The sequence below is a fragment of the Sitodiplosis mosellana genome, unplaced genomic scaffold (genome assembly GCF_009176505.1).
Source record: "Sitodiplosis mosellana isolate CC-2019 unplaced genomic scaffold, AAFC_SMos_1.0 Smas_scaffold_6181, whole genome shotgun sequence".
NCBI classification, from domain to species: Eukaryota; Metazoa; Arthropoda; class Insecta; order Diptera; family Cecidomyiidae; genus Sitodiplosis; species Sitodiplosis mosellana.
Genome location: NW_022601422.1, coordinates 722,453 through 744,522, shown reverse-complemented (window position 1 = coordinate 744,522; position 22,070 = coordinate 722,453). Strand labels below are relative to the sequence as shown.

General features: G+C 35.8%; 3 protein-coding genes across 8 annotated transcripts in view; 1 reads left to right on the top strand and 2 right to left on the bottom strand.

The window, feature by feature from the left end:
• LOC129576133 (protein slit) overlaps positions 1 to 3,786 on the bottom strand; it is a 300,168-nt gene extending 296,382 nt beyond the window's left edge. For all 5 annotated transcript variants that reach the window (XM_055460719.1, XM_055460723.1, XM_055460724.1 and 2 more), the window contains exon 1: positions 1,879 to 3,786. The gene's annotated coding sequence lies outside the window, so the exon portion shown is untranslated. The remainder of the gene's footprint in view (positions 1 to 1,878) is intronic.
• Positions 3,787 to 6,411: 2,625 nt separating this feature from the next.
• LOC129576115 (RNA polymerase-associated protein CTR9 homolog) lies at positions 6,412 to 14,108 on the top strand. The gene is made up of 12 exons (XM_055460649.1): positions 6,412 to 8,124; positions 8,221 to 8,319; positions 8,462 to 8,970; positions 9,069 to 9,451; positions 9,658 to 10,874; positions 11,144 to 11,262; positions 11,994 to 12,697; positions 12,786 to 12,848; positions 13,179 to 13,259; positions 13,390 to 13,446; positions 13,649 to 13,729; positions 13,808 to 14,108. The coding sequence occupies exons 1-12, from the start codon at positions 8,080 to 8,082 to the stop codon at positions 13,909 to 13,911; spliced, it is 3,462 nt and encodes a 1,153-aa protein (XP_055316624.1). The 5' UTR covers positions 6,412 to 8,079; the 3' UTR covers positions 13,912 to 14,108.
• Positions 10,920 to 21,105, bottom strand: LOC129576125 (gonadotropin-releasing hormone receptor). 2 transcript variants are annotated; one of them, XM_055460705.1, is made up of 6 exons: positions 18,588 to 21,105; positions 16,249 to 16,432; positions 15,589 to 15,743; positions 15,480 to 15,521; positions 15,207 to 15,364; positions 14,727 to 15,080 (listed from the first exon to the last, which is right to left on the bottom strand). In XM_055460705.1, exons 1-6 carry the CDS (start codon positions 19,128 to 19,130, stop codon positions 14,915 to 14,917), a joined length of 1,248 nt encoding a protein of 415 aa, XP_055316680.1. In that variant the 5' UTR covers positions 19,131 to 21,105; the 3' UTR covers positions 14,727 to 14,914. The 2 variants fall into 2 exon arrangements, with proteins under 2 accessions (XP_055316679.1, XP_055316680.1); XM_055460704.1 differs by having other exon boundaries at positions 10,920 to 15,364; positions 18,588 to 20,132.
• Positions 21,106 to 22,070: the final 965 nt, after the last annotated feature.

The window sequence follows — 22,070 nt, the reverse complement described above, 5'->3', positions numbered from 1 at the left end:
ATGACAGTGCCAATTACGTGAAAAACATTGCCGGTTCAGCTGGTTCTTCATTTTCGGCCTATTTACACAGATTCATAATGGGCTGTACATTTAATGGTACATTTGGTGGCGATGGTCGTGTACATTGGAAATGGATTTCCTAAGGATGCTTTAAAACCTCCGATATTCATAAATATCATCTCTCTTGGTCGATGCAAAAAATTCTGCCTTTTTCGTTGCCACATTCTCATCGTCATCGTTGTCGCCAGTCTTGAGTCAGCGCACGGCTCACTTATAAGTGTTTTCATGCTCCACTTCAGCAAATTTAACTTTCCGCGAGATTAATTGATGTTTCAATTAATGAGTTTCATTAGTTTGAAGATGGCCAAATGAACGGAGTAAGAAGAGACCAAATTTTCAGCTTTGAAATTGCTTCGGCAAAAAAGGAAAACTGTTCTTGTGTATGTGTAGAGTTCACAGTGATTGCACCGGCATAAAATTATCCAACGAAAAAATATGGTTACGGTCAGTTTGCACGGCCCAAAGAACACACACAGAAAGAGAGAGAGAGAGAGAGAGAGAGAGAGAGAGAGAGAGAGAGAGAGAAACATACATCGAAAAAGGCTACAAATTGCGATGGTTGATAAGAGTAACACAAGAACATAAAATGTGGAAGCGACAGTGCAATGGGCACATTGGGAAAAAGGAGCCGCTTTATAGAGTTGTTTTTTTTTTCCTACTCACACTAATACACTGACTAGAAAATCGATGGGCGAACTAAATCGACAAACGAACCAGAGAACCACTGGCTAAACGAGGCACACCAACGTAGAAATCTACTCTCCACGCCTCGTCTCGTCTCAACTGCCAAAGAACATACGGAAACAATTATTGTACGCTACGGTTTTGTGCAGTGTTATTTGTTGCCTTGAATGCAAAATTTTATTGCATTTTATGTTTAGGCAAATGGATTAATTTAAAACGCCTGGTCACGGAACGGAGATGGCCACCGTCACAAATACAATGCCGTTTGATAATTTTTCTTGCAATGGAAAACATGAAGAAAGAAATCCGTTGGAAAAACGAAATCCCAATCTTTTTTCTCTTTTAGTAGGTAGATGTGAATTAGCTAATTTTCGTAACCAACGACGAAAAAGAAAAAAAAAAACGAAGTAGAAAAGCGAAGGAAGCAGCGAAAACCATTGTTTGCCCCATTGTTGCATAAGTCAAATTGAACTTTGAACGATCTGCAATCGGTTCGTATCTCGAGAAGTGGCTTATTCTCACTTCACCCAAAAACATAAATATCAAACGGCAGCACGAGCTCAAAGTTCAACACTGCAGTACTGAAGCAGAAAACTACACTACACAAGTTTCAAATAGAAAAGCGAACAAAAACGAAAAAGTTTTTGTTATTTCAACAGTAACTGAAAATTGCTAACTTTGAAAATGTCTTGTGCAAAGAGAAAGAGAGAGAGAGAGAGAGAGAGAACGAGAGTCTTTACCTGTGTGTACGTGTATGTTTGCGAAAACAAGGTGTGGATTGTGAAAATTGTCCACTAAATATCCGAAATCGTTTTTATATCAGTTGCTCTCAATTGGACTTTCTTTCTCCTTTTGTTTACCCTTTTGCTCATGAATCGTTACTCAAATATCCATTCGGATATATATACATAGCAATTTTGTACTTGATTACCGTTAATTGACTGCTGATTATTGATTGATTTTGCTTCGCGTTGAAAAACTAATTTCGGTAGCTCTTCGTTTTCAATTCTCTTTCTCGAGCATTACAAAGTTTCTCGTTCAGAGTCCATTTTCGTGAAACGATCAATTCACTTTGAAACCCCGTCTTCTAAACGGTTTCACACAATTTATATAATATACATGGATTTCACTTACTTGTTATCTTTCACGTTTATCAAAAATGCATTCGAATCATTTCAGCTCCGGACAGTTAGAGAGAAATAAGTGTCGATGCTTGGCTGTATGTCAATCAATCAATGTTACAAAATTATTTCCACTCACATTCACTCTGATGCACATATAAACTCACATTGCTTGTATTTGGAATTGCAAACGATCAACCGAAAATTTATGCGGAAAATATGTAAACATCGCACAAATGTCAATCACTTTGTTCGTTGGTTTGTTATCTATTCGCCGTCCTCGCACTGAATACAATTGCAATTATTTATGAATTATTGATATTCACCCGCAGCAACAACTCTGCTCGGTCTAATCATTCAATAACACACCGTGTACACTGTAGTACATACATATATGTAGCGCTTATTTCTTCGGATCGCCTGAATCAAATTATTATCATTCAGTGTTTTATTTTTTGTATTTTTAGCTTTATGCGTGTTTGCGATGGTTAAGCTGCGGTATGATTTGTTGTTTGTTTTGAAATTCATGGGTCAATGCAAGAATAATCAGTATTTTCTATGAACCGCATGCACTTTCTTTCAAAATTATTATTGAGCAAATACTGCGGTTCAGAAATTCTCTTGAAACTGTTACCGAATGTGTCAGTCTTCATCAAATTCGCGCAGAATTCACGAAAACACTCAACCACAGAGATACTCTTATCTGTCCTCATTCACAAATATTTCATTCAGTCTATATCGATTACGTTGTTTGTTCTGTTTCTGTGTTCTGGCACTCGATTCATCCGAAAAATGATTTTAAAGCTATATCGAAATTTTTGTCGCCGTATATTGAAACTATGACACCACCATCATTTCTTCTCTAATAAGAAAGTCTCTTCGGTGTTTTATTCTGTTTTTGGAGCTTGTATTGTGCGCCTCTTTTGTATCCACCTCAGTCACTGTACTTTACGCTTCGTCTGCTGTGTATTCGGGAAAACTTGGTTAAACTTTGCAAATTACAAACAAATTTGTTCGACTAGTTTGCGGTTCATGTACTCCAAAATGACCGCATTAACCAGTGTTCATTCACTTGATTTCACTAAGTTTCTTTGTTGCACATGCAAATTCAATTAGCGGCTTCTTCTTCACTAACGAAATTTTCTCTCTTACTCTCTGATTTTCTTTTGTTTATTTTTTTTTTGCGTATACATGCTATGTAATGAAATAACTCGAAAGACGGCGTCCTTCTTAATGTAATACAATCGTTATGTTGTTATCGATTGACACTGATTTAAATTCGATTTACAAGACGCTCCGAATAATATTAGGTGGTGAGACTTGGTTTTTCTTCGTTTTCCCCGGATTGAATCTCCCAATCTCGACACATATGATTTTTTCGCTCAGTTCAATTCACATGGGCAAACTAAGATTTCATAGTTATGGATACACAAATAAATGCCATTTAATCAACGGGTAAAGAATACAATGTTCACTCGGTTCTCTTCTGTTCTTCTCGACTTATAAATTCTCGTAGCTCTCGTATACTGGCGAAGAAATATATCGCGCTCTCGTCGCTTTTTCCATTCAACGTAAACAACAAAACCGACGTTATAACGTTATGACGATCAGAACGCACAATACCGACTAAACTGTGTTCATCCAATTTGTTGGCACACAGTGCCTCCTCAGTCACATCATCACCGCACACACTCTTGATACAGGCATATCAAAATTCATTTTTTTTCTTGCTGTTCGTGCTGTCGGTTCGTCGTGCCGTCGTTCCGCTCTCAAACCAAACATAAACAGTAGAATGCGCGCGGCACAGCTAGTATCTTTAGTATAGTCCATGCATAGATGGAGAAACAGAGAGAATGAGCAGCAGCAGCGCGCATTCATACTGAAACGCGTTCGGCAACACGGCATACACATTTGTGCAGAAGGGATACACAGAACGCGACAGCACACCATGAACTAGGGGAATGATTTTGATTTTCTCTATGGAATTCTATCTCGTTTGCAAGAATCCAAGAGAAATTTTTTGAATTGAACTAAGTTGATATTCACTTTCCAAATTTGTTTAAAGTTTTATTTTAATTCGATTAAATAAATAAATCAATTTCCGAATTAGACTTCTTTCGATTTTTTTACGTAGGTCTGCCTCGGCATAACCAAAATTGGCTATGATTAAATTTACCCATTCATGATCTTCTCGACTTTTTTTTAAAGTAAAAGACCAAAATCAACTTCGTTTTCCAACACTTTTGGGCGCCGTTGACACATAATTGCAACAAATATTTTCTCGAAAGAAGAAGAAAATAAAATTTACTGAATTTTCTGCATGAAATGCAATATTTGTCCAAAATCTTTGTTGGATCCAATCCCCTAGCCAAAATCATGTGTAGTTCTATCCGCTTGCTAGTCGACAGCAGTCTATCGAAACGTGCACACGCAAACCGACTGCACATACGGTCGCAATGCATTCGATATCATATGGAACTGTGTGTATAGTGCTTATAACGGCGCGCAATGAGAAACAGGCGATGAAGAGAAGCGGAAAAGAAAAAGAGTCGAAAAAGCGTCAAACGCACGGGGATATCAGTAAACAATTCTGTAGACATACACAGGCAACGGCTAAGAACAACAACGCCAATAATACTCAACGGAGAGACGGCAATAATATTAACAATAATAATAGTAATAACAACATTATATTGTCGTAACGGGTACGACATGGATGGGCCTAAGAGTTGATGGTGGCATCGCATTTGTGGAATTCGCATTAACGAGCGCTGTGGATTCAAAACGTTGAGCGTACGGACGGAGCAAACACATTTTCAAACCGCTTCTGACTGTGATAAGATTCAACGGATGCGATTGTTTTGATATGCATTTTATTCAAAATATTTGTGATATTTTAAATAGTATGTAGCATACGTCACATGTCACCAAATACCTGCTTATTGCATCGAGAAAAAAACATATATTATTTCAAACATTATCAGTTGTTTCATGAAATTAAAATCGTTCAACTGTAGGCTATTATAAATCATACCGATTTTTAAAAAAACCGTTTTTGCTATTATTTGACTCAAATGAGAATATTTTTTTATCGGTTCAACGCATTATTTATTAATGATATCTAATGGTCTTCAATCCTGAAATTCAATTCCAAATTTAAATCACATGAAACGAATTTTTTTTTATCATAATATATCAATTGAATCGAAACACCGATCATTTAAGCACGTTTCCATCAAATTACAGCCGGTTGTTAAATTATTCAGTTCAAAGTGTAGAAAAAAGCCGAGTTCATTAAAACAATTACCAAACTTATAACTTTATTTATGCAATACCCATGAATTGATTTTTGAAACGTTTGTTCTGAACTGAAAAACTCAGCGCTAGTGCAGAGCAGAGAAGAAAATGAAAATAAATGATAGTGAATTGAACTTTTGAATTTCAGTTGTGTTAAAAATTGTCATTGCAAGATAAAAATAACATCTAGGGGACAGTTTTTGGTGTGATAATATTATTTAATCGACACACAAACACTCGATGTCGATTGGGCAGAATAATACATTTTTTGCATTCATCCAACCATTGTCAGCAAACATGGATTTATGACACTAAAACACGCTTGTCATTGTATAAATCAATAATAAACTAATATTATTATTTGAATTGACATCTTTTTTTTTCATTTGAAGAACGATTATTTTTGTTCATATTTTATCATACAGATATGAACAACACGAATAACCACTCCTAGGGGAATTTCTCACACAAAAAGTTTGAGCAAATGTGCAAAAATTTCTATTATTTCTTCTTTTTTATTGAAATTGTATGAAAATGTACTGAAATGACGATTTTGCTTGAATAAAAGTGTTCGGGAAGTGGGTTTTGGTGGATCCTCAGGATGGACCAGATCCGGTTTGACATTATCCTGGCCCCAAAGGGATATTGCAACTTTTTTGACCAGAAAAAACGCCATCTTACGTCGTGCCCGTAAATTATTTTACTGTACATTTAGATGGTAAGGCTTGAACAAAAGTTCGACGCTATGCATAAACTTGGAAAGAGCTTGATAAACTTGGTGAAATAACATATATTTTATGGTCGTTGCAATACCCCTATGCCTGGCCCATCCTGAAGATCCACATCCAGAACCGGGAGCAGTTCTGAACGATCCTTGAGATCCACCAAAACCCACTTCCAGACCAATTTCATTGAAGCATAATTCAAAAGTTCAGTCTTAATGTACGATTATTTACACGAATTGACAAAAATTGATCGAAGCGGACCGAATTGAAGAAATTTTTCAAAATTCATAAGAATTCATTCTTTTTTTTTCGTGAGAAATCCCCCTAGACTCCAATGCAACTATTTTCTGAAACCAAAAGAAAAAACGGATTAAAATGTCATATTAGCTTTCGTTAAAATATTGAATGATATGATTGTAGCTCTAATCATAGTAGATTTTTGGTTTTATGCCATACTACTAGACCAACCACATTCGAAATGCAACCATAGCATTAACTGATTTCATGTATTTTTTCAACATACCTAATCTCAATTGAATGCAGAACATCTTTGCTTTTAATAATTAATATCGTCTTTTGACGGCCTGATTTCACTGGTTTTAATATTCAATATAGATGTTATTCAATGTTGATTGCATCATCGATTTTAAGCCATTAATGGATCACACATTTCCCATTTAATTATTTCCAAGGGCAATCCAATATCTAACTGTTGGAAATTGATACAGTAATTTTTTAAAACCATATTCCTACTTGTTCGTAAATTGTTGAAAATTTTTGAGAAAAAATGGATTCGAAATATCCGTATTAATAAAATTTGTAATAAAAAACCAGAGAAGGCTTGAACTTCAAGTTTGACTGTGTTTTAAGCTTAAATTGACAATTTATTTCAAGTTAACTCTCCGATTTTTATTCCTGGTATAAAAATAAATTACAAAATTTCGATATGACTGGAAACTTTTCATATTTATGGCACCACTAAGAACAGAAATAAAGTTTAACATCAATTTACAGCTCCATAAGTAATAATTATGCTGAAAATTTTGGTATTTTGACCAAAAAAATTTATCCCTGCGATAAATTTATGCCGAGGAACATAAATTGACTGTAACTGAAATAAGTTAATTGTTCTTTTTTTGCAATAGCAAAAAAAAAAATGTCATTCTGGCTGGATACGGTTGGAAAAGACAGTGCTCGTAGGTGAAAAACGAATTAGTTCTAACAATATTCATTCAAATGATTCGGTTCTCGATTAAAATTCAAAACACACAAAAACTAATATATTCGAAGTATTTGAAATTTAGTTGTATCGTCTAATTGCATTTGGGCTGTCAAGAGATTATGCACTTAGAACAACCCATATATTTTAAAAGCTTTAACATTTCGAAAAAGGAATCGAGCTCAAATGCAAGTGTTCAAATTCAGGTTCCAATTTATTCAGTTGAAAGCTGTCTCATTCAATTTTAAATATTGATAATGAATCTTTTTTTCGATTAGAATAAAACAACGAATAAATGTCGACATTTGAATTTAAAATTCAACTGAATAATTCAAATTGCCAGTTTTTAATGATAGTTTCAATCTGTGAATGCCAATTGAAAATATGCATAGTATGTTCGGCTGAAAATTCGATTCACATTGATATTATTTTTTCTTCAATTCTTTTTTTTTATCAAATAAACTGATTGAAAATGTTACAAATAATTTTCAAATGAAATCTAAAAACGTTCAGTTTAAAAACTATAGTGTTGCCACGTGTGTGCGTGCACACTTGGTAAACTGTCAAAACAATGTGTAGTTTGGTCAACCACCGCCGACGATACCGAGCGCTATCCGTATAAAAGAATCATAAAACAAAACGTTCAAAATATGGGTTGTGATTTTGACATTTTGCCAACGAAATGAAGAAATTGTAGTGTCCATTGTTGCGGTATAATGAAGCGCATTTCAGTCGATGTGACATACTCGCACAAATAATAGTAATAAGACGGAAAAAAACGACAGAAAGATATATTGTGATAGGGAAAATAATTTGGCGGTCGCATTGCATGCAGAGTACATCGCAAACGAAATTTTTTGTGTGGTGTGCTTGGAACATTTCGGTTTTTACGCGACCGTGTGTATCGAATGATTGTTGAATTTTGATTGAAATTCGTGAGAAGAAGTGTCAAAAGTGAAATAATTTAACGAAAATGAGTTCCGGCTCAATAGAAATTCCGTTGAGAGACACGGACGAGGTAAGTTGTGTAAACAAAGAAATAAAAACAGTTTTGACAACATACAAAACAAATGTTAACGATGAATGGTTTGACAAAAATTTCATTTCTATATAGGTAATTGAATTAGATCCAGAACAATTACCCGATGGCGATGAAGTGCTTAGCATTTTGCGGCAAGAACATTCACAAATCAATACATGGGTCAATGTTGCGGTGAGTAGACATTTTCTAATCATGAGTTCTTCTTTCAGTAGTCGAAATGAATAAAAAGAAAATTGGTTGTTGATTGTAAAACAACGAAAATGACGATGCTAATGAAAACGTGTTCGTTTGTATGTTCTTTTTTCCATTTTAGCTTGCCTATTACAAGCAAAACAAAACACAGGATTTTATAAAAATCCTTGAAGCCGCTCGCAGTGAAGCCAACACCGAATATCGTGACTATGAAAAGGATCAAATGCGAGCATACGATATGCTGGCCGCGTACTATGTACAGGAGGCAAATCGTGAGAAAACCAAGGACAAAAAGCGTGAACTGTTCATGAAGGCAACGCATCTGTATACCACCGCCGATAAAATTATCATGTACGATCAAAACCACTTGTTGGGTCGAGCATATTTTTGCCTATTGGAAGGTGATAAAATGGAACAAGCCGATGCACAATTCAATTTCGTGCTGAATCAATCGCCATCGAATATTCCGTCACTGCTGGGCAAAGCCTGTATCGCTTTCAATAAAAAAGATTTTCGTGGTGCATTGGCCTTTTACAAGAAAGCGTTACGAACAAATCCAAATTGCCCGGCAGCTGTACGGTTGGGTATGGGACATTGTTTCCTGAAAATGAACAATCACGAAAAAGCAAGGTAATAAGATTCGATGGGAGTTGATATTAACCCCATTTTTCTGTCTATTTTGTGCCTTTCTCGAACTGTCAAATGGAAAATATTTTTCTGTATTTTAGATTGGCCTTCGAAAGAGCATTGGAATTAGATCCACAGTGTGTTGGTGCTCTGGTCGGGTTGGCAATATCCAAATTGAATTTGCATCAACCGGAAGCGAATCGGATCGGTGTTCAAATGTTGTCCAAAGCATATACGGTCGACTCGACAAATCCAATGGTTCTGAATCACTTGGCTAATCACTTTTTCTTCAAGAAAGATTATCAGAAAGTGCAACACTTGGCATTACATGCATTTCATAATACCGAAAATGAAGCAATGCGAGCGGAGAGCTGTTATCAATTAGCACGTTCGTTCCATGTTCAAGGCGATTACGATCAAGCGTTCCAGTATTACTACCAATCAACACAATTTGCACCCACGAATTTCGTATTGCCACACTACGGTTTGTAGTTGTTTATTTCACCACAAATTTTTTACATAGCAAATTCTATCTCTTCGCTGCAAAAATGAAATTACTTTTTTCTTTCTATTTTTCAACCATAAATGAGTTGTCTCTGAAAAAAATGGAATATTTTTCGGATCACATTCAGCTGCATTGTGATTGTGTGTTCGAATTGAAAATAAATGGCATGGATTTTTTTTTTCCAGGCTTGGGACAAATGTACATTCAGCGGGGTGATGCTGAGAATGCGGCCCAATGTTTCGAAAAAGTATTGAAAGCGCAACCGGGCAACTATGAAACAATGAAAATTCTCGGTTCGCTGTATGCCAATTCAAATTCGCAGTCAAAGCGTGACATAGCCAAAACGCATCTCAAAAAGGTTACCGAACAATTTCCGGATGATGTCGAGGCGTGGATTGAATTGGCACAGATTCTCGAACAAAATGATTTGCAAGGATCGCTCGCTGCCTATGCAACGGCCACACAAATTCTGAAAGAAAAAGTCAACGAAGACATACCGCCGGAAATATTGAACAATGTGGCCGCATTGCACTATCGATTGGGTAATTTAAGTGAGGCAAAAATCAAATTGGACGCGGCCATTGAACGGGCTAAGATTGAATCGGAACAAGATCCACAATACTATGAATCGATTTCCGTGACCATGAAATACAATTTGGGTCGATTGAATGAAGCAATGTGTGCCTATGACAAAGCCGATCAACTGTACAAAGACATTCTCAAAGAGCATCCGAATTACATTGATTGCTATCTACGTTTGGGTTGCATGGCTCGTGACAAAGGTTTGATTTTTGTGGCTTCGGATTTCTTCAAAGACGCCCTCAAAATCAACACCGAAAATCCTGATACACGTTCGTTGCTCGGTAATTTGCATTTGGCAAAAATGCAATGGACTTTGGGCCAGAAAAATTTTGAGACAATTTTGAAAAATCCAGCAACATCACAGGATGCGTATTCATTGATTGCGCTCGGTAATTTTTGGTTGCAAACGCTACATTTGCCGAATAAGGACAAAGATCGTGAAAAGAAACACCAAGAATCGGCGTTATCCATCTACAAACAAGTGCTACGAACCGATCCGAAAAATATTTGGGCAACAAATGGTATCGGTGCCGTTTTGGCTCACAAAGGTTGCATCAACGAGGCACGAGACATCTTCGCTCAGGTGCGTGAAGCCACCGCTGAATTTAGTGACGTTTGGCTGAATATTGCACACATTTATGTGGAACAGAAGCAGTATGTCAGTGCCATTCAAATGTACGAAAATTGTTTGAAGAAATTTTATCGACACAACAACGTTGAAGTCATGCAATATCTCGCCAGAGCCTATTTTCGGGCTGGAAAATTGAAAGAAGCCAAAGTCACATTGCTTAAGGCCAGACGAGTCGCACCACAAGATACGGTGAGTTTTGGATTTGTTTGTTTATTTTTCTATACGAGGAGCCCATTTTTCTTTTTTCATTAATTTTTTTTTGTGGATTTCTTTGACGTTTCATCGTTGTTGTGCATCATCATAAGCCTACAACCTAGCCCCCTAGTTAAATAGTTCAAATTTTTCCGAATCTTCATGAATCTCTTTGAATCAAATCTTTTCTAATAGTAAATTCCATGTCTACCCCCAGCCTCCAACTCCTTTGTTTCTAATAAAAAAAATTCCTTTTTTGTTTTTAGGTTTTGTTGTTCAATATCGCTCTGGTTCTTCAGCGACTAGCCATGTTAATTCTAAAAGATGAAAAGTCGACGCTTGAAATTGTTCTTCAGGCGGTCCATGAATTGGGTTTGGCACACAAGTAAGTTGTCAACTAATTGTCAGCTCTTATTATTATCGTTGGAAATATTTGAATGCGTCAGAATGAAACATTTGACAAGCTCACGTGTCGTAATAACAAAATTTTGTTTCGCTTTGTTATGCAATTGTTTTGCGCTCTGAATTTATCAAGTACGTCAAACCTTGTTTTCATTCTGACACGTTCATTTCTAAAGGCAATTGAAATATAAATATTAATCAATATCAACGAAATTGAAGTCAAAGATTGATAATTGAATATCAAATCGCAAACCAATTTTTTTCTAACGAAATTTTTTTACTTTTCCGCACACGAAGTGTACGAAGAAAAGTATAGCGATCATCGTGAGAAAAAATGTGACAATAATTTTTTGTGTCCACGATAACTTCCGAACCTCTTGGGAGATTTTGCTCAAATTCGGCCAGGAGGTGTTGTATGTAAATATCTTGGATGTATCAAGAATTGGATCAAATTAGACCAGTTCATCTGGTACTTTTGGTACATTATACACCCAAAGGACTCTTGGATTTTTTATGCATTAAAAAAAACAATTTCATAACGTAAAATGCATTTTTTGGCTTTTTCAAAACGATTTTCTCATGATAAGCCGTCATTTAACACGATAGCCGAACAAACATCAAAACATAAAAAAAACAACAACAAAATGTGCGGAAAAGTACGTTTACTTTTGTAAAACTTTTTATTTTAAAACGGTTTCACCCTTTTTTTTCCAGATACTTCACTTACCTTTCAGTGCATGGTGACAAGCAGCGTTACAACATTGGGTTGGCCAGCATTGAAGCGAATCAATGTCAAGATTTGCTGTCACAGGCTCAGTACCATGTATCTCGTGCCCGTCGCATTGACGAAGAGGAGCGTACCCTCCGAAATAAACAAGAGCAAGAACGTGCGGCATTCAAACAGCGGCAAGAGCATGAACGCCTTCTGGAGGTCGAGAAGCGGCGCAAAGCCGAAGAAGAAATGTTGGCGAAACGTGAAGAATTTAAGGAAAAAACGAAAAATGCCTTACTTTTCTCGGAGCCACCACCAGAAAGGAAGAAAGGACCCGGTAGAGGTCGTCGTGATGGTTATGTTTCAGATTCGGGCAGTGAAGCCGATGGAAATCGTGAGGGTGGCGGTGAAGGTGGCGAAAAACCACGTAAGAAGGCAACGAAAGGTAGGAAAAAACGTGAAGGCAAAGGTGGGAAAGGTGAAAAACGGCGCCGACGACAATCGGGCAGTGAAAGTGAAGGGCCCAAAGAGAAACGCGGCCGAAAGAAAGGTTCGAGAGGTACAAAACCAGCCAAAAAAGACAAGGATGATGGACTCACTAAATCACAAAAAATGCGCATCATTTCGAAAGCAACTATTTCAACCAGTGAATCCGAATCAGATAAAGATAACGGGCGTCGTTCACGCAGCCGCAGCAGAAGTTCAGGTAATGAAAAAAAGCTGAATTGAGCGAATTTTTTTCATCAACATTTTTTGCTCAAATTAAATTGAATTATCCATATTTCCAACGACAGGCTCACGTTCGAGGTCGGCGTCAGGCAGTGGCAGTGCCCGGTCCAGAAGTAGAAGTGGTTCAGGTAAAATCTCTATACATTTCATAGCACTTTTCACCAAACATTTTTAGCCAATTCATTCAAATTCACATTTGTTATGAAGAAGACAAGGTTAATTTTTAATACACGAAGAAATGTCGTCCACCCAAGAAAACTTCACGTTTTCGTGTATTCACTTTCATGTGCAAATAATAAAGAATATCAATTTTCATGAGGTTATGAAATACTTACAACTCAACTAGATTCAACCTTACATAAGTTAATTTTCATTGCAATTGTATAGCATTTTTAGGTACACCACCTTGTTGATGGTATAATTAGAATAAATTTTACGATTTTGTTGATATTTTTTAGGCTCACGCTCACGATCTGGTTCTCGTTCAGTGTCACGCTCTCGATCTCGCAGTGGAAGTGCTCGATCAAGAAGCAGAAGCGGTTCGTATTCAATATCTACTTATATTTGTTTTGGCTTTATTTCACTCTTGCATTGCATCACATTCAATTTGAAATTGTGAACTTACGATAGTATTTTTGGAACATTGAATAAAAAATGATATTTTTGTAGGCTCGCGATCACCAAGTCGTTCACGCAGTGGAAGTGCTCGGTCGAGAAGCAAAAGCGGTACGTATTCAACTGAATCTAATTGGGTTATATACAATTTGATTTAGACAATAACGTCTCATAAAAAATTTTGATAAAAATTGCATTTCCACTAATTTGTGACAAAATTCACTCAGTTCAACAGCTCACACATTTTTTCACCCCTTCACTATGATAAATATGTGAAATTTTTACTAAAATTAAATGAATAATCTTTTGATAGGCTCACGATCACCAAGTCGATCACGCAGTGGAAGTGCCGCATCTCGTCGTAGTCGAAGTGGTTCTGCAAGAAGCAGAAGTGGTTAGTAAGCTCCCATTAAATTGTTTTATTATTTTATTTCACTTTTTGCTAACTCTCTTTATCATCATTCCAAATTAGGTTCCCGGTCTCGTTCTCCATCCCGTTCACGAAGTCGTAGCGGTAGTAGGAGTGGAACAGGTTCGCCGGCAAAGCGAAGTGGTTCTGGTTCAGGATCGGAGTAAATTTAGAATAAAACAACAACAACAATGGTTCATTTGATTTAAGATCTTCAATTATTTCTTTAAATTTTTCCACATCCCCCTCCGTCAATATAAATCGATCCTGACAAAACACCTCAATTTTGATTTGTAGAGAAACTTACGAAAATATTTTGTTTCACCAAAATTTAATTAAAAAAAAGTGTTAACCATTGTCTAAACGAATATCTGTTTTTATTTTAAGAAAATGTCGGAAAAATCATTAGAAAAATAGACACGAGAATTTTAGAAATCATAAAACGTTAATGCTTATCACAAAAAACGTCGAACGAATGAAGCACATTATTGATTAATTTGATGATTGAAATGAGTTTGATCACTACACCAACAAATGAGTTACAATCTGTTACTCTTTTGGATTGATAGAATGCGAATATGTTTATACGCCTTTGTACGCCGTGTACACTGTACATACTGGAAGATATATTCACGCCTGTTAGACGCATATTGAATTTATATTTTTGTACATATTCTAAATACGTACAGTGTAAAACATTTTCAAACGTATTCTGTCTGATCTGATGGTTATGGCATCCATTGATTGGATATAGGTGTCCAATGGGCATCAAATATGTTCACTGCGTGAATATATTCGCCAGCTTATATTCTAAAAAGTGCGTATAAACATATTCACTATTCTCTTTGCCGGGTTGTACGGCCGGCCATCCAACAAACCATAAACACAGAAGTTCCTTGTTAATATTGGTATCGCTGCATATCCCTGACAAAACATAGGAAACAAAACAAAAACAAAAACCAAAACTCGAACGCAAAACCACTTTCAATCACTGTGAAATGTCTCCACGTTTATTCTATTGATACAATAATTTGAATAAACAGTATCATTTGTCGATTACTAATTTCTAATGGTAATAAATACAAAAAAAATTAACTACGTATGAGCCAAGCTTAGAAAAGAAAGGTGTACTTTAACGTATAAGTTAAAAATTATGAATTTGCCATCGAATCAACAATTGGTGTTACTTGTGATTGGAATTTCGCGGTGGTATTTTATATTTGAAAATTGTGCATTGTGACCATTGCCATTGCTTTGATTTTTCGATATTCGTCGTGATGATTCAAGCATTGTCGTCATTGATGTTACTATGCCTTTTTGACTCTGCGAGTATTCTCTGTGCCAAAAAGACAGAAAAGTGAGCTCATTGAAATGCAAATAACTTGAAAATATAGTCATTATAGCACAGATAATAACTGGATGAGAAGAAATACTAATAAAAAATGCGTTGGCTTTGAAATACCTCGTAAAGCTGCTTCGGTTATTATTATTGTTGTATGTGCTTTTCTTTCTGTTGCGATTTCGTACAGGCCACAATGAAAATGCGCCATAAATGATTGGATTAGCGACGCTGTTGGACATGCCGAAGAAAAAAATTGCTGACATCAGATCATCGCCGAACTGAAATCGCAAATAATTCAAATGTGTCTAAATTTCAATCAAATAATTGGAAATGTGTCAATTTTGAATTGGAAATCTACTAAATGGGAATGTACTAAATGAAATGAATGTTTACCCGTTCGTCGGGGTTCATGAACATGAAAATCAGCATCGAAATCTGAAAAGAAATTATTTATCAAATTTTTGAAGAAAAAAAAAGAAGTTTAAATAATATCAATACAAACATAGTACGGTGTCCAGCAAATAATGAAAGCAGCCACAATGGCTACCGATAATCGTAGCGATTTCATTTTGGCACGATGGATTAGCTTCTGTCTATTATTCAATTTGCGATCCTGATCATTTGACGTCTCGTTGACTTGGAATATTTTCTCGCTGTCTGTGGTGAGAAAAAACACACACGGAAACTCAACGTAAAATGCAAAAGTAGAACAATAATTTCATCAAAGATAGTCAATTTGTTTATGAAAATTAAAATTAAACGATTGACTTTCTTCCGAAAAACGTTCCTAATTATAGACAAAGTCAAATAGCGATCGAGAAAATTTCATTGAATGCGTTCGTGTCAATGCTACTGCACATACAAACACACACACACACACACACACAAATTCGCGCGAAAAAATAGGAGATAAATCAATTGAGAGCTGCAAAACGTGAATTGCGTGACTGTTGTGTTGATTGTTGGCGCGGTCGCGATCAAAATACTGAAAAATTGGCAGATAATGCATTTTAATGTTCTTAATTAGTGTTAAACAGCGAAATTATAATAGAGGTATCCGTTATGCTTGGTACTCGTCTTGCATCGACAGAGAATTCTCATTAGCAATTCCATGCAATGGACGCACACATTGTGTGGCGATGATCGAAATTCATTCACTCACCTGCGATGGTTTTGAATGTGGAAACGTAAGTAAGCAGCAAAATTCCGAGTGGAATGATGAACATGAACACAAGCGTAAACATTGTGTATAGTTGCTCTTGCCAAGGCGCCGAATATGAACCGTACGTAACACACTGATAAAATTCCTCGATGAATGGGCCGCGCGTCACCGTGAAAATGTAATACTTGAATCGGCAATAAACAAAAAAAAAAAACATGGCAAAAATGATGAAAACTTATTACTTAATAATAATTAATTGCGTAAATGAAACATTCTTTGCGAAAATCTTCAATAAATATGCTAGTGTTTATACTTTTGACCCGGTCTAAAAATAGCTAGTTTGCAAAACGATTGAAAAAAGATCAAAGAGAAAATCGGCAGATTCATACGTAGAACAAAGCGAAAAGCGATATAAAAACGTTTTTATGGACATTTTATTGGCCGAAAACAAAGTTAATTTGACATGAAGAATGATGAAAAATACATTTTTGGCGGTGATAAAATTAAATTAAAAACCCATATCACAATCATGGTTTGAACGCAATTTCATTGACAATATTGACGCATTCATTCCAGTTAAATCATTTAACCAATCATTGTCAATTTAAAATAATGTAAATTTTTCCATATCTGTCAATACACGCCGCTTCAATGAAGATTTACCGATTCGAGATGGCCTTGAGCCTCATTGTTATTTTTGTGCCTTTAGATACATATGAATCTGGGATTGGATAAATTGATTTTTTTTCTTCATTTTCATACATTTGTTTTTCTGAATGGATTTTTTTGAACGTTACATTTTAGTGGGTATTTCTCTCGAATTTTAAGCAATATAGTATATAATATATAATAGATTGGACAAGTTAATGAACAAAAGATTTTTTGAAAACGAGTGAAATTGTTTTGCAACAACTTCTCAATGCAATAGATCAGCAATGTCGCACAACAGAAGGGTTTTTGGCAGTGCATGATTTATTTATTTATTTATTTATTACGGAGCCTACATTATGCCAATATGTGTTCCCAGCAAGCTGAGAACACGCTGGTCAGAGATCCAATACGGCATAAATTCCGCCCATGGTGCGTCTTTTGCAAAGAGAATACAGTCAGGTAAGGGATGATATAAAAGTGAGGCTTTCATACCAGAATTGGGTCCGGAAAACCATGGTAAAACCGGCCTGATTCTGGAAAACCAAGGCAAATGAGTTTTTGCAATTAAAGTGAATTAACATCAATGAGAAAAATCAAATGAAAAGTCAAACTTAATCTAAATTGGATAAGAAATTTCATAACAAAGGTCCGAGTATTTTACTATTTGAAAAATATCTAAAAATTTACTGCGTGAAACGTAACAGATGCTTTAGGTTATTTTTAAACGCGACTAGAGATTTAGAATTTCTATGAAAATGATTGATTTGGTTACTCAACCGCGCTGTATTGGTTAGCCAAAAGTAGTAACCTTCACACTGAAACATACGTTCAATCAACTCATTGTCGCTGCAAGCCGGCATTGAATATTAAATTGACTGTTGCAAAAGAGATCCAAAAGCAACAAAAGTCCATCGCCGGTAGAAATCACCGAAAGAAAATAGAATGTCGAACATTTGTGTCCATAATAAATTGTATGAAATTGATGTGAGAAATGCAGAAAGGTGCATTTGGATTTGTGAAACGTGTCAAAAATAATTTATTATTCATGGAAATAATAAAAAGAGAAAGAGAGCGGTAGAAGAAAACAACGAAAAAGAGACAGGATAGTAAGAGAGAACAATGTTCAATCGCACAGGTTTAGGGGAAATTGGTATTTAATTGTGAACTTTGCAATGAAACATTGAATGCAAGCCACGTAAAGACATGTTAATATATTACGTATTGCATTACAATTCTATGGTTGAGATTGAAAGGTGGATAATAGCCGTGCAATAAAAAAAGAGAGGAAGTTTTTTTTTTCATTCAAAAAGACAGAGAAGAGTATGTCTTATGGCTGATTATTACTGTTATAAAAAGGATTGTCTAGTTTGCCGCGTTTTTTTCGCGTTCTAATGAAAGATTTAAACAGATCGATGTAACCAGCCAGTTTATAGAACTAGCAACTGTTATCTGTTGCCTCCCATGCAAAATGAAAATCGTCTTTTTGAAAATGTCATTTGATAAAATAAGTAAAGTCCTCTCAATCTCAGCCATGGAATTATCAATCAAAAAAATGCAAAGCTGAATTTCAATAGTAAAAAAGATAATTGGAAAAATGAATTTAACTGAAAAAAAAAAAAATCCAAAATAAATAACGCATACAAAAAAAGCAAAGAATAATAAAAAAAATGTGAATTAAAGACACTCACCTGTGGCAAACTCATGACTAATGAGAGGATATAGGAAAAAATGAGAAGTCGATGACAGCGCTTGGCCATGTTAAGTGATTTCATTGGGTATTTAACTGCCACCCATCGATCGATACCAATCAGAACTAGAACGTATGTCGACAAATACAAGGCAAACATCTGGAACAATTTCATCATTTTGCAACTGATTTCGCCGGCAATCCATTCAACCGTGTAGTTCCATGCTGCTTCGCCGAAAATACAGAAAATCGTAACGAGTAAATCGGCTATCGATAAATGTAGAATTAGGGTATATATTGCGCTCCAGGTATGTCGTGAATTGCGTCGACTATTGCGCGTTTTGCTGATGTGCAACAGGATCGCAACATTGCCCACCAACGAAATGATGCCAAGCATGACGAGCACATAAACACGGATCAATGCGGCATGGGTAAATTGTGGAGCATGATTCACATAACTATCGTTCAACGGTTGACTCACACTTGAACTAGTCGCACTGTCATTTGGCATTGGACCGATTGCCGCCACCGTACTTTGGTCCATCGCAATTTCCTCTTCCCTCAAGAAAAAATGCCACACCAAAATTCCACCTTTGTCTTGTGGATTCACTTTTTCGCTTTTAGTTTCATTTTCACATCAGTTTCTATTTAATTTCATTTTGAGAGAAAATTATTAATTTATCTCCAATGTACAGTCAATAATAGTATCACTACCCGTCAATTTATCGTACACTATTCACAAGTTAAACTTCAACACTGACGCATTTATTGGCAGTTCAGCAACAAATTTGTTTTCGTCCAAGCGCTTTTATGACTTGGTAATCATCGAACGAGATTCAATTAAATTGCGCGGAAATTTTTCATGTTTTTCAACAGCGTGGGATTTTTCCACTTCAAACATTTTCCCAGATGCACACACATAGTGAGAAAGAGAGAGAGAGTTCACGCATTCCTAAATGGACGCATTGGCGCCAACGCACAATAAATTTGTGGCTTAGTTTATGCGAATTGATAACGATGCCTTCTGAGTAGCACGTGTTTTCTTCTTGTTCTTCTTCTTCTTATGAAAACTTTCGTCTTGTGCTTGTTATATCGAATGCAAATGAGTGCGTTTCAATTGGTTTTGGTGCTTGACAACGTGTGTTTTTCCACTATTCCTTCCCCGATTTATCGACTAATAATTCGAATTATACCCGATTTATTCATTCACAATGATCATTTGTTATTAATGTGAGATGTTTTTATTCAATTTTGAACATTTATTACACCATTTATTTAAAATCACTGTTGAATTCATGCTTACCATGCGATTCAGTTTTGCGTTCTTCTTTTTTGCTATCAAGTCGCGAATTAGTTTATATATTTTCAATAGGATGATTGCATTCATTAAAGTAATTGTTTTTTTTTTTTGTATACGAAAAGAAAATGTCGGTCTTCTTATGAAAAAAAAAATTGTGTTAATTGTGGAAGAGAAAACGCGATTACATCGATGCTCGTTGCCCGCATGTTCGGGGCAAACTGTTTATCAAATGCGAAAAAAAGTTAAAACCTGGCCACAAAATATATATATAAAAAAAAAAAAGAATTGTTGCAATGTGCACTCGAGTAGAACGCGAACGTATAAAAAAAAACACTCAACAAACATCGATAGGCACATCTATTTGGGTAACAGTCAACACAAAAACATTATAATTGAATTGGCGATGAAAATCATGCGGCATATTTTCAATATGGTGCGCTTTTTCTGTTGTTCCTTCTCTTTTTTTTTTAATTTCCTAGTATTTGCTCGTTGCTGGTGTATTAATTCTCGATTCGAAACAAGACAGATAATTTGCGGGCAAATTGTACGAAAAAAAAACAACCAATTGAATTTTGTGGATTTTGCAAACGTGAAATCGTGCACACCGTGTGTTAAATCGTTTATGCATTACTACCGTTTGTTTTTTTCTATTTCATTTCTAATATGTTTATTTCGTTAACCAGTAATTATCCGATCAGCGATGCATTGTGTTTGGCCGATGATTCTGTTTTGCCGGGAGCAAAACACACAATTACACACCGATAAGCAACACACTTACACTCGATATATGTATTTGAATTTGAGAAATGCACGAAAATTCCTACTCTCCAATTAATATTCTTTATTAAAATTCTTTTTTCCGCAATTATTAAATAATCTCACTGGCAAATCGCTGCCTTCTTCGTTTTATTTCAATGCGATCCGAACTACAAGTAGATTTGGTTGCGGTTCTCTGTTGTTTGTTCATTTATTTTTTCAACTCTCCCTGAGTGTCTTTTCGAACAATTGAAATATTTATATCCGCTATTTAACTGATTTCCACTGGATTCGAAGCTAATCAGCGAAAACCGAAGCACTCATTCGTATAATTTTCTTTTCGATCAAAGAGAAGAGTTAAACGAGCAGTTACTTTTCGGTCGTCGGTCGTATTGTCGACTGATACTCATTGAATGCTTGAATGGTGCGAGAAGCGGAATCATTTCGGACTACCAATGAACGAGACAAAATTAACGCTTTGTGTCGCGAACGCGCGCACACTAACATTTAATGCGAAACATGCTTTCTTTAATAGCCCGGCGATATGTAGTGTATGTATGTGTGTACAACAGGCAAAAAGGAATAACAAAAATTTCACACTGTACCTGATGTGCCTGGATGTATCAGCTTTTAATTCATCCAGCGTTTTGTTGTGAATTATACGTTTGAATTTTACATCAAGATTCTTGTGAATTGAAAAACTTCTAAAAAAAAGAATTAAATGAAGAGAGAAAAAAACCGTCCAACATATCAGTTGACATTTCATAAACATTTCTCGAACATGTTGATTTCATTTTTGATGGCTTGATGTCAACGGGTTCGTTTGTGTGTTTCGGTGTGTTGAAAATAAAATGCCTGGCTTTATTCAGAGCCTTGGCGATCGTGATTTAAACGGGGCGTCAAGTCATAAGTTCATGATTACAAAACAAAATAAAGTATAAGAAAATGATCTACAAGCACAATTTTTATTTTTATATGTCACGTTGGCCCTGCGGTTCAGGCGCCTCACCTCATTCCTAACCAGTGAATTGTACACGAAGAAAAAACTCAAAAGAAATTCTCAAAAAGAAATAAAAAATTAGAAGAAAAGTCGAAAGCGAAGATAAAAACAAAAAAAAAATTGTTCTGCTCATGTTCTGACTCAAATGTGCATTTTTGCGATGGAAAACACACGAAATGGCTAAAACAACGGTGAATGTCAACACTCTCGGCGTTGCAGAGTATAATTTGTGTACAATTTAATTGGCGATTATTAAACCTAATTTATAGTTTGTTGTTTATTTGTCGTCATCGTCGTTGCTATGAATCTGATATCATATGCACTGGACTTAGCTTGCTGATTATTTGCTATTAAACGTGCCTGACGACGCTTCTTCTTGAAAAAAAATGAACCGAAGCCAAATGATTCATGCTAGATCAATTGTGGCG